Raw genomic sequence first — 18,622 nt, forward strand, 5'->3', positions numbered from 1 at the left:
CCAGCAGTATCACTGTAAACCCATTTCCCTTATCCAGTTCAGCCGTCACCTTGTTATAAAACTTGAGCAAGTTACTGAAGCATGATCTACCCTTCACAAACCCATGCTGTCCCCTGTACAGTATCTCATTTTCATCAATCCATTCCTGTATTTTTCCCTTGACTACTTTCTCCAAGACCTTGACAACGACTCCTGATATGCTGATCGGTCGGTAATTTGCAACCGTAGTCTTGGATCCTCCTTTATGTAGTGAAACTATTTTCCCCTCTTTCCACACTTTCAGGACTAAACCAGACCTGAGACTCAGATTAAACAACATGGTCAAGGGCTCTGATAATTCCTTAGCCTCTTCACGCAAGACCCGTGCCGGTATACCATCCAATCCCACAGATGTGTTCACATTAAGGTTCTGTAATAGACTAGTCACCTCCACTTCATTCATCACTATTCCCATATAAACTAATGGTTCCTTCATTTTTTCAATGTCACCACCTGGATGATATGCTTTTGCAAAGTGCGCGCTCAGTAACTCCACTATATCGACTGATTCAGTGACCTCCTTACCATCATCATTCCTTAAAATCATTTTGCCGTGTACAGTTTTTTTCTTGCTTGCAGCATATTGAAAGAACTGTTTGGGATTCTCTTTTGCTTGCAAAGCTAGTTTCCTTTCATAATCTGCTTTTGCTTTTTTTACTACACTTGTTACCTTTCTGGCCTGCATTTTATACTGTTCGTGTGCCTGCAGGTCACCCCTTTCTTTAAATTCCTCTCCACAGTTGTTTCTTTTTTTGCAGCTCAAGCTTAATGGTGTTATTCATCCATTTAACCCCTACTTATTTTACTATTCGGACCGTAGGTATACAATCAGCCATAACCTCCTGTAAATGCTCCTTGACCACTTCCCATGCTCTATCGACGTCCAGCCCTTGCAGTTGTACATGCCATGGCACTGATCCAAGCAATCTCTTAAGCTTGTCATACTTGCCAGCATGGTAATTCCACATATACCCTGTCTTAATTGAAAATTCCACACCTTTAGCCACCTCCCTGGTCAAGACCTTATGATCACTCTCGCCAATAGGTGGCAACATAGTCATATTCATTACAGTCAAATTCTCAGATGCTATTACCAGGTCAAGCACTCTCACACCCCTAGTATTTTCAATTACATGCTGTCTCAGATAGTTATCCCTTAATAATTGAATAAAATCCTTTTCCTTCCTCACATGTGTCCTCTCCTCCTTCCAATCAATGTTAAACCCATACTTGAAATCCCCCATAATAATTACCCTCCTTCCACTCATTTCATCAATTTCCCTATGCATACTATCTTCACATCTATTCCATCAGCTGGTCTATAGCAGCACCCAACTGTATATTTTATTCTGCCAGTCTCAATCTCACACCAAATAGCCTGAAATGAGCTCCTTTCATTATCCTGCGATACAACTTCAATTCTCCTTGGCTGCAGTTCATCAGCTATCATCAGTAATACCCCTCCCCCATTTTATTCTCTCTGTCCCTCCTAAACACACTATAACCTACACATTCTATCCCACTAACTTTTTAATAGTTCAAAAACACTAAACTAGTGTTTTTGAACTATTTTTCCTTTGATATACCTCATATGTTTAAGATGAACAAAACTTAAAAGTAAAAATATGGCTTTAGCAACCTTATCTAGTCTAAACCAGGCTGTTCTATATCAATTCCCATCCAACTATTTATCTTAATGTATTCCAAAAGAATATTTGCATAAATATTGCATGGCATGCACAGCTGAGAAATTTGTTTCACTCTCTTTCTTCCCACCTTCCCTCATGTTAGTTTTCTTTACCTTTCATAAATTAACATAGAGTTGCTCAAAGCTAGTTGAAGGAGAAAAGATAGCTTTACAAGGCATAAAGAGAACAAAAAGGTACTTTTGACCTCGTATCCAATCTTCACCTTCTGCTCCATTATTAGATATCCAGTTAAATACTAAAAAAATGTGAATTGACTGACAATTTGGGATTTGGCTGACCAATATCATATTGCATATAGAGTTAACATACATACAAATATGATATTTACAAAACAAATAGCTGTAATTTTTTAAGCATTAAAATGTCTTAATTTTCAGGTTGCAGACAGGAATGTCATTACTACAGCCAATGCAGAAAGGATTTGTGTTAATCCACCTGGTCTTCAAGATGGTATTGATGAACTAGTAAACAAATACTGCAATGGGCGAGCTTTTGCCAGGTAAGTGTTCCTTAAGTGTAACTATTAATTACAGATGATATATTAGTATGCAAAAAATTTAGAATTTTAATACAATCTATTTAAAAAAAAAATCTGAATTCACATGAATTGAGCAAAGAATAAATTGGATGCATAGCTTAGTCTCCTTTAAAATATGTCCTTTATGTAGCAACATGTTTTGTTCATTGTTTCTGCCACAATTTGAAAATGTATAAAAATATATACACATTTACACAAGAATAATGTTGAATTTGCCAAAAATTTCGGTCTGAATATTACAGACCATCTTCAGTGGCTACGTAGGAATAGTTTTAAAAAACAAGGTGGAATATGAACAATTGATCATTCACACATAGAACGAGCCGCGTGATGTCATATCGCTAAGTATTAGAAGAGTAAAGATTTTTAAAGTCATGATTAAAAATATTAATTCAGAAATTCATATAATAATCTTAAATAACATTAGACTAATATAGGAAATTTACAAAAAAAAAAAAAAAAGTGTTATCCTGATTAAACTTTTCCAAATTTTTGATATAGATATACAGTCATTACGATTCAAGTTAGGATGTTGAAGTAAGGCCTCCACGCTTTCTTTAAATAAACGTTCTAATTTGGAGCGACATCTGTGTAGGAGGAGAGTCTTGGACCAAAGGATGTTGTGGCTTGTTTCTAATCCATGCTTAGCTAATCCAAATTTCTTGGGTTTGTTGTGTTGAATTGATGACTGATGCTCTTGAATTCTTTTTTCTATAGAACATCCAGTTTGTCCAAAGTAGGAAAGATTACAATTACAAGGAACTTGATACATGCCAGGTAGAGACAAGGTTAAGCGTTTATCTTTAGATGAAGGAAAATGGGTGGATAATTTGTTAATAGGTGTATAAGTTGCTGTTAATGTTAAATCATATGTCTTCAGAATTCTTGAAATTGGTTCTGAAATCCCGGAAATGTAAGGAATTGGAACTCGGCGTATTGAATTTTTGCTGTTCTGTGTTGGATTGTAAGAATCGAAAAGATGTTGTGTACTCTTTTCGGAGAAGCCATTTAGTTTCATGTGATGTTTGATAGTCGAAAGTTCTTTCTGTAATAAATGAGAAGTTGAACAGTTAGTTTTGGCTTGTCAGATTAAACATTTTATGATTCCTGTTTTTTGACAAGGATGATGAGCAGATTCTTTGAGAATATAACGACTTGTGAAAGTTGGTTTTCTGTAAACTGTTGTTGTGAGAATACCTGAAGGTGAACGGATGAGAAGGACGTCTAAAAATGATAACTTGTTGTCTTTTTCAATCTCCATGGTAAACTTTATATGAGGATATAAGGAATTGATACTGCTTAAAAAGGAAGGTAAGGAGTCTCTGTTGTGAGGCCATACAGCTAAGATGTCATCTATATATCTAACCCAAAAGGTTGAGGGAATATAGATGAGAACAGGACTTTTTCTAGATGTTCTAAATAAAAGTTGGCAAGAGCAGGAGAGAGTGGATTTCCCATGGCGGTTCCTTCCACTTGGTTGTAAAATTTGTTTTGACATAAGAAATATCCAGAGTGCATTACGAAATCAAATAACTTTATAATATCTTGTGGGAAGATGTCAGCAAGTAATTCTAAAGTCTCTTTGAGAGGTACATCCGTATATAAAGATTCTATATCAAAGATAACCATAAGATCTGTAGGTTGTAAAGTGATGTTTTTCAATAAAAAATCAAGTTGAAAATGTATATCAAAATTTATTTTCACAGTGTCCAAAAGTGTCTTCATTGAATGTCAATTAAATGGCTCTAATATCATTAACTGTTTTGTTATGCAAATTTTTTGAAACTATCAGTAAAAATTTCGTGAGTCAAATTTGGCAAATGTTGACTTAAATGCATATGAGGTTTTGTTTTTTAACCAAAAAATTCTTAATGCCACATAGATTTTATTGAAGTGCACTTCAGGTTCATGAGTTTATGGAAATTGTCTTCTGCTATCTCAAGTGTGCAGTTAATCATCAGTCATTTCAGATTAAATGGTTCATCAAAATAATTCCTCAAGGCAAGTCATGGCATTTCATCTCAGATTTATGCTATCATTTTGCCAATTAAAAAAAAATCAATACAAATTCATAGTCCTTCCTACTTTCATAGTAAAAATTTCCATAAAACTAATGACATCTGTATTGGTTCACTATAGCAGATTGACATTACACAGTAATCAGTAGCCTATGACTTGCTTAAATCTGCACAGCAATGCTTTGTAGTGAGATAATAATTGTAATTCATTGCAATGAATGTGCTATACAAGAAAATGTATAGCAGATTCATTGCAATGAGTTTAGAAACAGAATTTTCCCTTCAGAGTAGTACTTCTGTAGGAAAAATTATAAACCTGAAGTGCATTTCAATAAAATATGTGGCATCCAGAATTTTTTAAAGCCATTATAATTGCCAAATTTGGCTCGTGAAATTTTTGTTGGTAGATTCAAAAAATTTGAGGAGCAAAAGAGTTGATGATTTTAAAGCTCTTTAAATGAAAGTCGAAGTATAGCTATTGAAAGTGTGTCATTCAGTAGGGTTACCTAACTTTTTGGCCCTTCCTTCCAACAAAATTTCAGTGGTCTCTAAAATTTGTGATTATTGTGATCCTCTCTCTTATGATGACCTGAATGCAAAGAGCTCAGATGGTTAATTCTGGTATCAGTTAAATTCTTTTGTTTATATGATAACTGTTTTTTTTTTTTTTTGGTTAATTTCAGCTTTGTAGTTCCACATGCAACTTATCACGATTGGAATATCTGTATAGTTAGCTTCTTACTACCAACAGAGTGTGACGTAATCATTGCCACTAACTGGTGGCAAAACAGTTACATCATTAACTGAGACTCCCTTCTGATGCTATGATCAAATCTAACACTCTTTGATCTCAAGTTTCTTCTTTCACATGCTGCTTGAGAAAGTTGTCTTGCAACAGCCTCAAAGTCTCCTTCATTCTTATTATGCGATTTCTCTTCTATGCAATCAATTTAGATAATTTAAGTTACCATAATGATTACTCACTTAATACCCATCAGTGTAATTCACAATATGCTTTATCATTCCCAGTGGCTGAACCACTAGGTCTGTATCAGCACTTCACCATATATTTCATCCTATTAGTCTCATCTTCCCACCAGATAGCCTCAAACTCACTGCCCCATATAATATCATTGCTTTCATACATTTCTGCCTTAACTGGACACAAATCATCTGATAATATTAGTACTATCTTCCTACCCACTCCCACTCCTATCTCTCTTGTACCCTTCCTAAAAATATTATGCCTTTGACATTCAATTCTAGTTACTACCTCTGACTGTGAGAGCCAAGTTTCACTGTTGCCAGTAATCTTAAGTCAAAAGGTATTTACAAAGGCAACTAACTCCTCTTTATTATTATTATTATTATTATTATTATTCCTGATACCTCCAAGGAGTCCGAAGACTCATCGCGGGAGGACATCTACAACTGTCTCTACACCTAACCGCTACTGCGAATCATCTCCATCAACGCCATCTACCGCCCACCTCCAACACCACCACAACTAGTAATTTTTGTCTGTAAATTGCGTGTGTTCTGAAGGGCCGATTTGTATGTATGCGGGATGAAAAACCCGAGTTTCCGGGAGAAAAAACCCTGCTACCTCCGTATGAGATCGGCTAACTCACCTTCGAATTGAAATCGACCAGATAAAGATTCCTCCCGTCGCGACGAGAATCGAACTTGGCCTATTCCAATCGAAGGGCGCAATGTACCGTCGTTCTTCCAATTGCGCTACGGAGGCGCTATATCTAATAACTTTTTCATGTACTTACATCTATGGTCTGCTTTGCCCGGTTGGACGGCTTTCTCTTTTGTGTTCCCAGACACTTAAAAAGTGTAAACCCAAAGTGTACATTTCCACCACCTTTCACTAAATTATCATGCTCAATGACATCCGCATAATTGTCAGTGCATAGCATTAGCACAACAGTGCATAGCATAGCAAAACTTATACATGCATTCTCACCATTCTTAGTTTCTCTGACTCTTGCATTAGGTCTCAGCCCATTCAATAATTTTTCTAAGTTCATCATCATGCATATCAAGGTTTTCTTTTTCCTAATGGCTTGTACTTTAAGGCATGTTTTGGTAATCTTTCTGTTTTCATTCTTTGAATGTGTTCCATCCATTTATGTTTATATTTTTTAATTTTTTCTATTACTGGTTCTTGATTTAATTCTTTCATAATTTCTTCATTTCTCATCATCATCAAATTCCTGCCATGTACCCTCAAGGAGTGTACAGGATACAATAGTACTACATGAAAAAATTACATCATTACTAACTTCCTATCTACAATTTTCCTCCAAATCAGTCTGTTACTTGTCAAGACTCCAACATTATGAGATCTTATATTTCTCATCTAAGGCACTTTGTACCGTATCAATCCACCTATATCTTGGTCGTCCTCTGGGTCATTTTCCTGCCAACCTGGCAGAGAACACTTGTTTTGCTAATCTTTTCTCTCCCATTCTATTTAAGTGACCATGCCACCTGAGATTAGCTCTGCTAACCATTTCTGGATGCTGACAATGTCAAGTTCTTTCCTAATATCCTCGTTTTTAATATGATATTGCCATTGATGCCATTGGTTCACGCCTCTTATCTTTCTCAGGACTCTCATATCTGCAGTCTCTAGTCTTTGGTCAAGTGTTTTACTTCTGACCCAGCTCTCAGATCCATAAGTTAAAACTGGTTTGAACACTGTCTTGTATACAGCTAATTTAGTGTTCCAATTAATTTCTCTCTTATTCCATATGAATTTATTCAATTGACTTCAGACCATACCAGCTTTGCTGATTCTGTTCTCTATTTCTATATTTAATTTACCATCTTCAGTAAAAATCGTGCCTAAGTAGCTGAAATGTTTTACTTGTTCCACAGGTTCTCCATTCACAACACAGTTGATATTTTCTATGATTCTGCCTATTTTCATTGTCTTTGTCTTTTTATTGCTGACCTTCATACCATATCTATTACAACAGTTATTCAATTTAGTCAGAGAATCTTGCAGACTTGTAGCGGATTTATTTAGAAGTATAACATCATCTGCATAAAGAAAAGAGCTGACATTAACATCTCCAATTTTGATATCATGTTTAATACCACTTTCCTTCATAATGTGATCCATATAGATAATGAATAACAGAGGGGATAATTTACATCCTTGTCTCACACCAGATTTAACATTAAACCATCTTCAGGTACTTCCTTCAATTCTAACTGCTGACTTACAACTCAAATAAAGACTAAGTATTGCTTGATATAATGCCCCATTGACACCATATAACTGCAGCGTATTGAATAGATTCTCTCTTGGCGCCTTGTCCAAATCGACAAAACTTAAATACAGATCTTTGTTATATTCCCATGCTTTCTCGACTATTTGTTGTAAAGTGAAGATCTGATCCTGACAGCCTCTATTTGGCCTGAATCCAACTTGTCCTTCACCAAACTTTTCTTCCACAATTCTTTTCAACCGATTCTCAATTATACTTCACAAATACTCAATAGGTATTTCCCTACTGAGTGTTCCTGGCAAGATCTTGCCAGGAACACTCAGTAGGGAAATACCTCTGTAATTCTCACATTCAGTTTTATTTCCCTTTTTATATATGGATACTAAGAGAGCTCTACTCCACTCATCAGGAATTTGTCCTTCTGTCCAGGCCTTCTCAACTATGCAGTGCAGCCACTGTAAGACTTTTATACCACCATGCTTCCGCATTTGGTCGAATATCATCTACTCCTGCTGCTTTTCCACATTTCAAGCCTTTGATGGCTTTTTCTACTTCAAGTATGGATATGTATTCCTGATTGTATGCCTGTTGAGTGTTTTTTACCACTGTGTTATTACTAGTTGTTTCATTTAGCAATTTTTCAACATAATTACTCCACCCTTCAAGGATATCTTATTCTCCTGTTTTCATGTCACCTTTATCATCTCTAACTCCTTTTAGAGCTCTTTCCTCCATTCCTAAGCTTCTTCAACAACCTCCAGAATATTTTGCCACCTTCTTGATATCATCATCATCATCATCATCATCATCAAATTCCTGCCATGTACCCTCAAGGGGTGTACAGGATATGATAGTACTACATGAAAAAAATTACATCATTACTAACTTCCTATCTATAATTTTCCTCCAAATCAGTCTGTTACTTGTCAAGACTCCAACATTATCAGATCTTATATTTCTATTGTCTAAGACACTTTGTACCGTATCAATCCACCTATATCTTGGTCTTCCTCTGGGTCGTTTTCCTGCCAACCTGGCAGAGAACACTTGTTTTGCTAATCTTTCCTCGCCCATTCTGTTTAAGTGACCATACCACCTTAGATTAGCTCTGCTAACGCATTCCTGGATGCAGACAATGTCAAGTTTTTTCCTAATATATTCGTTTTTAATGTCATATCGCCATTGATGCCATCTGTTCATGCCTATAATCTTTCTCAGGACTCTCATATTTGCAGTCTCTAGTCTTTGGTCAAGTGTTTTATTTCTGACCCAGCTCTCAGATCCATAAGTTAAAACTGGTTTCAACACTGTCTTGTATACAGCTAATTTAGTGTTCCGACTAAGTTCTCTCTTATTCCAGATGAATTTATTCCATTGACTTCCCACCATAAAAGCTTTGCTGATTCTGTTGTCTATTTCTATATTTAATTTACCATCTTCAGTAAAAATCATGCCTAAGTAGCTGAAATGTTTTACTTGTTCCACAGGTTCTCCATTCACAACACAGTTGACATTTTCAATGATTCTGCCTATTTTCATTGTCTTTGTCTTTTTATTGCTGACCTTCATACCATATCTATTACAATAGCAATTGAATTTAGTCAGAGAATCTTGCAGACTTGTAGCGGATTTATTTAGAAGTATAACATCATCTGCATAAAGCAAAGAGCTGACATTAACATCTCCAGTTTTTATATCATGTTTAATACCACTTTCCTTCATAATGTGATCCATATAAATAATGAATAACAGAGGGGATAATGTACATCCTTGTCTCACACCAGATTTAACATTAAACCATCTTCCTGTACTTCCTTCAATTCTAACTGCTGACTTACAACTCAAATAAAGACTAAGTATTGCTTGATATAATGCCCCATTGACACCATATAACTGCAGTATATTGAATAGCTTCTCTCTTGGCACCTTGTCATATGCCTTTTCCAAATCGACAAAACTTAAATACAGATCTTTGTTATATTCCCATGCTTTCTTGACTATTTGTCGTAAAGTGAAGATCTGATCCTGACAGCCTCTATTTGGCCTGAATCCAGCTTGTTCTTCACCAAGCTTTCCTTCCACAATTCTTCTCAATCGTTTCTCAAGTATACTTGCATAGATCTTGCCAGGAACACTCAGTAGGGAAATACCTCTGTAATTCTCACATTCAGTTTTATTTCCCTTTTTATATATGGGTACTATTAGAGCTCTACTCCAATCATCAGGAATTCGTCCCTCTGTCCAGGCTTTCTGAACTATGCAGTGCAGCCACTGTAAGACTCTTATACCACCATACTTCAGCATTTCTGGTCGAATATCATCTACTCCTGCTGCCTTTCCACATTTCAAGCCTTTGACGCATTTTTCTACTTCAAGTATGGATATGTATTCCTGACTGCATGCCTGATCAGTGTTTTTTACCACTGTGCTGTCATCACTGCTTGTTCCATTTAGCAGTTTTTCAAAGTAATCCTTCTTGATATTCATTTTCTATATTCTTGCCAAAGTCCTCCCATGACTTTTGTTTAGCTAGTTTTACACAGTGTTTACCATTCTTGCATTTGTCTCTATATTTTCTAAGAGCACAAGCTGACTTATTTGACAGGAACTTTTGATATGCTTTCTTCTTTTTCTTCACTGCCTCTTTAACTTCCTGTGTCCACCATACAGTTCTAATTTTTCTATCCTTGCAGACAACTTCACCACATGCCTCTCTAGCTGAATCAATCAGTGCTTTATTCAAGGCTTGCCACTGAATCTCCAAGGTTTGATTCCAGTTCTCAAACTCTTTCATTTTTTCTTCAATAATCTTTGTGTATTTTAGTCTACTGGTCACATCTGAGAGTTGCTCAACTTTTATTTGCTTTAAAACTTTCTTACATGTTATTCTTTTCAATACATTTGTCTCTGTATTCTGTAAGAGTAAAAGCTGACTTATTTACCAGGAACTTTTGATATGCTTTCTTCTTTTCCTTCACTGCCTCTTTGACTTTCTGTGTCCACCAGGGAGTTCTGATTTTATTATCCTTGCACACAACCTCACCACATGCCTCTCTGGCAGAATCAATCAATGTTTCCTTCAGAGCTTGCCACTGAATCTCCAAGGTTTGATTCCTGTTCTCAAACTCTTTCATTTTCTTTTCAATAATCTTTCTGTATTTTAGTCTACAGTTCACATCTGAGAGCTGCTCAACTTTTATTCGCTTTAAAACTTTCTTAAATGTTATTCTTTTCAATACGAAATTCAATTTTATCCTGCTCAAGACTAAATAGTGATCACTTCCAATTTCAAATCCTCTGTACACTCTGGTGTCCTGCACCAGGGAGAAAACATCACTATCAACAATAACGTAATCAATGAGACTTTTCTTATTCCTTGCCTCTTCTCTCCATGTGAATTTGTGCACATTTTCATGTTGGAACATGGTGTGTAATAACCAGTCCATGTCCTGAGCAGAAATCCAACAGATATTTGCCATTATTATTAGCTTTAGTCTTTTCTCCAAATTTTCCCAAAATATTTTTGTATGTCTCACAATCATTTCCTACTCTGCTATTTAGATCCCCAACAAGGACCAACTTTTCCTTTTTTATTGTGTCAGTTGCTTTTTCTAAAGCATCAAAAAAATTCCTCTACTTCTACCTTAATAGAACCTTCTGTGGGACCATAGGCACAAATAAGTGTCATTGTCCAGTCGCCCCATTCTCATATTTGCCCACATTACTCGACTTGAGACTGCCTGCCATTCAAGAAGATTAGCCTCGTATTTTGTGTTGAATACTATGGCTACTCCTTCTTTTCCTTGATTGTTATTGCCTGAATATAACATTTTGTATTTATTGCTCAGAAAGATCTCACCAGTTTTGGTCTTTTTTGTTTCAGTCACCCCTATTATGTCGATCTGGTACTTATCTAATTCCTCAGCTAGCTCCATTTCTTCGCCATTCAGGCTTCTTATGTTGATAGTACCAATCTCCGATCTCTGGTGATGTTGGGTCGGAGTGTGTTTTCAGATTTGTTCCAGTAGCTGACTTTTTGCTGTTCGCCCTGGTTCTCTGGTGAAAACAATGGGGGTGGGGCTTGTTTAACTGGGCAATGCCCCCAACAGGCATGAAATTTTGTCATGTTGTACCATCATTTTTTATTTTGGTTTTACCAATAAGAATACAATTTGGTCAGCTAAATCCCAAATTGCCAGCCCATCCTCGTTTGTTCAGTATCCAGGTAGATACCTGACACGGTGCACCACGAGAAGGTGAGGATTGGACATTAGGTCAGAAGCCCTGATCGGTTCTCCGCATTCCTTTAAAGGCTATGTGGAGGTCTCCTCTCAGTTATACAGCTTTGACCCTTAAGCACCCTTTTCGGCTGTTATTAATCTTTGTCTTTTTGTTTTATTGTCCAGATTTCACTTCCATTCAATAAGACTGGTAGGGCTAATGCATTGTATACTTTTAGTCTGGTTTGTTTTTGAACTAGATTTGGTTTAAATATACAGTTAATGATACCTGTTATTTTTAAATATTTTGCAATTTTTAGGTTTATATCTTTTTTATTTTTATATGTGATCATACATCCTAGGTAGTTTCACCTGTTCTAAGATCTTGTTATCTATTACTATTTTAGTTCTTACTGGATCTTGTCCTTTATAGGCCATAGTTTTTGATTTTTCTGTTGATATTATCATACCATAATCTTTGGCCATCTCATTTAGATCTAAAATAACTTTCTGTAAGTTATCTTCAGAATTTTTAATTATTATTTGATCATCGGCAAAAAGAAAAGTGTTTAAGTTCACAGTAGGAGAAAGTTTAATACCTTGAAAAAAATTTTTATTCAATTTTATTATTATTTCATTTAGGTAAATATTAAAAAGAGTTGCTGAGAAGAGACATCCTTGTCAGAACTCCTTGTTTTATCTCTCTTGTATATGATAGCTCATGATTTAATCTTATTCGTATTTGATTATTTTCATGTATACTAATGATAGCTTTTAGGATATTATTTGGTATTTGTCTTTCTTTTAATATGTTAAATAAAATGCTTCTTTTAACTTTGTCAAATGCTTTTTTGAAAGTCAATAATTGCAATATGTGTTTCTCTTCTCTGTTATTAATTTTAGGCAAAAGGTCTGGTCTATACATGACCATCCTTTTCTAAATCTATTCTGTACTTCTAAAATAAAGTTTTCGGAATATTTCTTTAGTTTGCTATTTAAAATTCTGCTATATATTTCGTAACAGGAATTTAGTATACTTATACCTCTATTGTTTTTAGGGTCATCTCTACTACTTTTTTAAAGATAGGAATCACAATTGCTTTTTTCCATTCTATTGGGGGGGGGGGGTTACCAGTTGTATAGATTTTATTTTAAAAATATAGGGGTCTTTCTCTTTGAATCTTGTTCCTCCATATTTATATAGTTCTGAACCTGGCTTATCTTCTCCAGGTGATTTTCCATTTCTTGTTTCTTTCAGTCTGATTTCTAATTCTTCTTTAGTATTTCCTTTTCAATTACTTTAAATATTTGCCAGTTGTCTTTTTTAAAATATTTATCTGTCCACAATTCTGTGTAGAAATTTATAAATTCTTCTAATTTCAATTTGGTGTTTAATATTTTGGGTCTTATTTTATATAAATCATGTTCTAAATTAGAAACAAATTTGTTCCATGATTCTCTGTCTTTTTCTGACTTCTCTTTTAGCTATGGCTCTTATTCTTTTATATTCTATTTTATCTTTTAATCTTTTAATGCTTAACCATTTATGAAAGGCTTCTTTTTTCTTTTGGATTTTTTTTTATTGTATCATCTCATATCTTCAATTTTTTCCATTTATTGAATTTTTTTGTCTTTCCTAAGCAAAGCTTTCATTTGCTGCTGCATTTAGTATCGTTTTTATATTAAACCATTCTATTTCTTCATTTTGTTCTATTTTATTTAGATATTGGTTAATTCTTTGTTCATATAGCCATTGTATATTTATGTCATTTAATAGTCTAGTTTTATAAACAAATGTTTTAAATTTTCTTTCTGTTCTTGTTACTTGTAGCCATTTAACTGTCAATCTTAATTTTATTTTGACGAGGAAGAGGTCACTACTTATTTCACATCCTCTGTGAACTCTAACATCTAACGAAAACTTTGATGTCTTTTTGTTTAAGATAAAATAATCTAATATTGATTTCCATCCTCTTGCTGCCCAAGTATATTTATGTATGTCTTTATGTTTATAGAAAGAATTCATTATTTTTAGGTTATTATAAACTACAAAGTCAATCAATTTTTTACCATTCCTGTTTAGAGTATGTTCTCCATATATTCCTATATTATTATTAATTTTTGTGTTTCCAATTCTTGCATTTAAGTCTCCTGCTAAAATTACATAATCATTTTTATTTTGTATATTATTTCTGGGAAAACTCCCATGTTACTCCTCTTAATAAACTATTAAAATTACAGCTATTTTGCCTGCTTCAGTTTAGGAGTGCCCCTGTTTAAATGTCATTGGCTATTTACTCATGGATTCTTAGGGCATTGTGAGTGTAAATGTACCAGAAAGTATATGTAGCATAAGGAATAGAAATTTACACATACCTTTGGGTGTTGCGGCTTTTCCTCTCTTCTGCGATGTCGAAAAACTACTGAGTGTGTGTGGGGGGGGTAGGCAATTTGGTAGAATTAAGTTAGAAAAACTCGGGTTTTTTTCCGTAATATATATAAACATCTATATTATATTATATAGGGTGGGGAAATGGTGAAAGGGTTGATTTTTTAAAATAGGAAGGGGGAAGGGGAAAGGTGGTTGAAATTTATAGACTACATTGTGCTGTTCAAATATTTCTTTCTGTGTGTGAGGTTTGGGGGATTTTAGGAGGTTTGCCAGTTTTTGGTTTGTGGTGAATACCAGTTTGTAGTCAGTATGTTTGAAGATTTATTTATAGGTCTTGTATGTGTTTTGGGTGTATGGTAGTTTGATAATTTTTTGTGTAGACAAGTTTGTTTTGGTACTTGGGTTGTTTTGGCGGTTTTTTGCCGTCTTGTTTGCATAGTTAATCAGTTGTGTAGGATAGTTGCTATTTAAGAAGATCTGTGTTAGTTTTTTTATTTCTGCGTTTTGACTATTTTGATTGGTTGAAAATTTGTAAGCATTTATGAATTGTGATAAGATGACAGATTTTTTTTAAACTTGACATTAACCAGAACACACAACAAAATAGCCACGAAAATATACCACAAACCCTCACACGTTGGAAACTACCTCCATTTTCACTCATACCATCCATATTCTGTTAAAAAATCTGTCATCTTATCACAATTCATAAATGCTTACAAATTTTCAACCAATCAAAATAGTCTAAACGCAGAAATAAAAAAACTAACACAGATCTTCTTAAATCGCAAATATCCTACATAACTGATTAACTACGCAAACAAGACGGCAAAAAACTGCCAAAACAACCCAAGTACCAAAACGAACTTCCGTACACAAAAAATTATCAAACTACCATACACCCAAAACACATACAAGGCCTATAAATACATCTTCAAACACACTGACTACGAACTGGTATTCACCACAAACCAAAAACTGGCTAACCTCCTAAAATCCACCAAACCTCACACACAGAAAGAAATATTTGAACAGCACAATGTAGTCTATAAATTTCCCTGCCAAAAAGACTGTGACATCACCTACACAGGTTCTGTGACTGTAACATCTCTATTCCAGAACATTTAAACACTAAAAAACGTAACATCAAAAAGAAAAATCGAATACAAAGCACAGGAAAAACGGAAATAGCTGTTCACGCCCTTGAACAAAAACACACCCCGCAGATAGACAAGGCCATCATAGTAGACAGACAAGACAATGAAACAATGCTCAGAATATCGGAAACAATAGCTATAAAGTGTGACGCGAACTCTATCAACGTACACAGGCCCTACATATTCTCCGAGGTTTGGAAGCTTCACAACATAAAATTGAGGTCACAACCCCGACCAATAGGCGACAACACAAACACTTCAAAAGCAGAAGCACCTACCCGACCTGACATAGCATCCACTTTCCCAATGTGTTCAGATGACGACCACGAATAGTCGAAATGGACCGCACCCCGTCAACCACCTTTCCCCTTCCCCCTTCTTATTTTAAAAAATCAACCCTTTCACCTTTTCCCCACCCTATATAATATAATATATATGTTTATATATATTACGGAAAAAAAAACCCGGATTTTTCTAACTTAATTCTACCAAATTGCCTACCCCCCCCCCCCACACACACACTAAGTAGTTTTTCGACATCGCAGAAGAGAGGAAAAGCCACAACACCCAAAAAAAGGTATGTGTAAATTTCTATTCCTTATGCTACATATACTTTTTGGTACATTTACACTCACAATGCCCTAAGAATCTATGAGTAAATAGCCAATGACATTTAAACAGGGGCACTCCTAAACTGAAGCAGGCAAAATAGCTGTAATTATAATACATTTTTATTTTATTATATATATATTTTGTAGCTGATTATAAAATTCAATATTATCCTGTTCTCTTCCTTCTTCTGGGGCATATAAATCAATTATTGTTAAATAACCGCTATCTATTTCTATTCTAGCTTCTATTATTCTTTCATTCCATAATTTATAATGTTTTAACTGTTTTGAAAGGTAGTTATGAATCCAAATCATGACTCCTGCTTGTGCTCTTTGGTCTTTGTCAACTCCACAGTATATCACATTAAAATTTTCGGTTCTCATGGTTCCTTTTAATTTCTTTTTTGTTTCAGTGATTACTGCTATTTTAAAATTTCTTTCATTTAATATTTGGTCTAATTCTGTTTCTTTATATGCTATTCCTCTTATATTCCAGTTTGCCATATGTATTATATTTTGTCGTTTTCATTTTCATATTATCTTTTCCATTCCAGGGTCATTTTCCATAGATTCATTCCAATTACTTGTCGTTTTCCATAGATTCATTCCGATTACCTTTTTCTGTCAGCTTAAAAGTAGAATTATGTTCTCCATGTCAGGTGACTAGCCTGACGATGGATAGTTCAATGGTAGGGCTGCTACCTTAAGGCTTTTGAACTAGCCTTTTTCCAAATTTAAACCCATAGGAGGACTAAGTTTCTGAAGCTAAATCCATTCAAGCAAGCCATCCATTTCATCAGAACATGACTTGGAAAAATTGTGAAGCACATTCCAGTTTTTGTTAAAATTAGACAGTAATCATTATCTGTTTCCTGATATGTACTCTCAATATATCAGGTATACAGTATTGTTTTTTACCAAATCAGTCTGTTATCTATCAGTACTTCAATATTGTCAGATCTTTAGTCTTTTCAGTGAATTCTAACTGCATTGGTTCAACTAGATCTTAATCCCCCACTGAGTCTTTTCACATCCTGGCATCAGACAAGACCTGTTTTTCTAACCCTTTCCATTCTGTTCAGCTTTGCTCACACTTTCTTGAATGCCAACAATATCAAGTTCCAAAAAAAACGTAGGAATTTATTAATTGTTACATTAAAAATTACAGAGACTAGTTTCACCACATAAAACTATACCTTATATAGAAAAGAATTTTTATTTCAGACTTCTTAAGGAATCTGTTCGTCATCCATATGCATGGACCACTAAATAAAAACAATGGACTGGCACTAAGTGATATATGGAAATCTCCCATTAAATCTTTTAACATTAGAGATTTTAACTTTGCCAACAATCATCTTCTATTGCTAACTTCAGACAGCTAATGCATGCCACATGTTTTACCATTTATTATTTATTTATTTAAAACTATTCATTGTAATATTTATATCGTAATGGTTTTTCAGCATTTAATCAACTTCATAATCTTCATATTTTTAGTGGTTTTGATGTGTCTAACCATGAAGAAGCCACCAGTTATGGTTTAGGTGGTGAAACTAGCAGGACCGCATTTACCATTAGGCGCAAGATGGAGCCTCACTCTCTAGGGGGACCTCATTTTAAAACCTTACTCCTCACAAAGAACAATAAAAAACAACATTGTTATAGTTGCAAAATAAAATACTTATTTTAAAATATTAAATTCATAATATAAAAACTAGAGGAAGCTTAAAAATTTGTGAGGCTTCCTGCTTCCATTTGAAATACATTGTTCTTTCCTTAAATATATATAACTAACAGGAACTCTGTATTCCATAAAATTCATGTATGTAAGCATACCATTTCTTTGCTGGATGTATATACACATCCAGCAAACCTGGATAATATTCTGTCCACCTGCTGAAAGAACATGGATAAGAAGCGTAGTTTGACCATCATGCCCATTAGAAGGTGCGATAATCCTTCACGCTGAAAAGAACACTTAACTAGCTTACCTGTCCTACGTAGTAGCTACGTTCTGTGAACTACAGCAAGAAATACAGTTGCTTGCCATTTGCTCGGTAACCGGAATCAAAGTTATGTCAGACTCTAAATACCTATGAGTTATATTCATTTTGCTGCTTGTTTTTATCATATAATTATAGTTTTTAATGCCAGCGTAAAATAAGAAATCCTTTCATACTTTCTTCACTTCATATTGTATCACTTTGGAAGATCAATGTCACTATAAATTTTTTTTGCTAATTATTTTAATCACCAATACATTTTAAAATTCTCCAAGAACTTGATTGAAGATAATTATTTTTGTCAAACAATTATTTTATAAATTCATGAAAATCTGAATCTAAAAATGAATACAGCCTCCATCTGTTCTAAATTAAGTTTCCTATTTTATTCATAATCTTAGTTCGAAGGTTAGTTATCATACGTAAATCTTGAATCATATCGTGTAGTGCATAATTTTTATAACGTAATCTGTAGGTTTTTGCATTTCAACTTTCTTGGTTTCCCCTGTAATCACTCACTACAATTCAAAATAAATGGCAGTTATGAAGTCAACTGTTATGTACATATTTTCGGCTAATTTCGATATTATGCAGCAGTTTTGAAGTAACGATATTTTCCCTACAGTTTATCTTATCTTTTGAAACATGGTGTAGGTGCATGCGTCAAAATGAAATGTTATTTCCAAA

At 34.5% G+C, this 18,622-nt stretch overlaps 1 protein-coding gene across 2 annotated transcripts in view; it reads left to right on the forward strand.

The window, feature by feature from the left end:
• Positions 1–18,622, forward strand: part of nst (phosphoglucomutase 3-like protein nst) — a 188,276-nt gene that overhangs the window by 155,852 nt on the left and 13,802 nt on the right. For both annotated transcript variants that reach the window (XM_090394875.1, XM_090394884.1), the window contains one exon: positions 2,126–2,247. In XM_090394875.1, the coding sequence (XP_090251001.1) occupies positions 2,126–2,247 (122 nt within the window). The remainder of the gene's footprint in view (positions 1–2,125; positions 2,248–18,622) is intronic.

This window comes from Typopeltis vanoorti, chromosome 1, assembly GCF_054136105.1.
Source record: "Typopeltis vanoorti isolate ZY-2024b chromosome 1, IOZ_Tvanoo_1.0, whole genome shotgun sequence".
Lineage (NCBI taxonomy): Eukaryota > Metazoa > Arthropoda > Arachnida > Uropygi > Thelyphonidae > Typopeltis > Typopeltis vanoorti.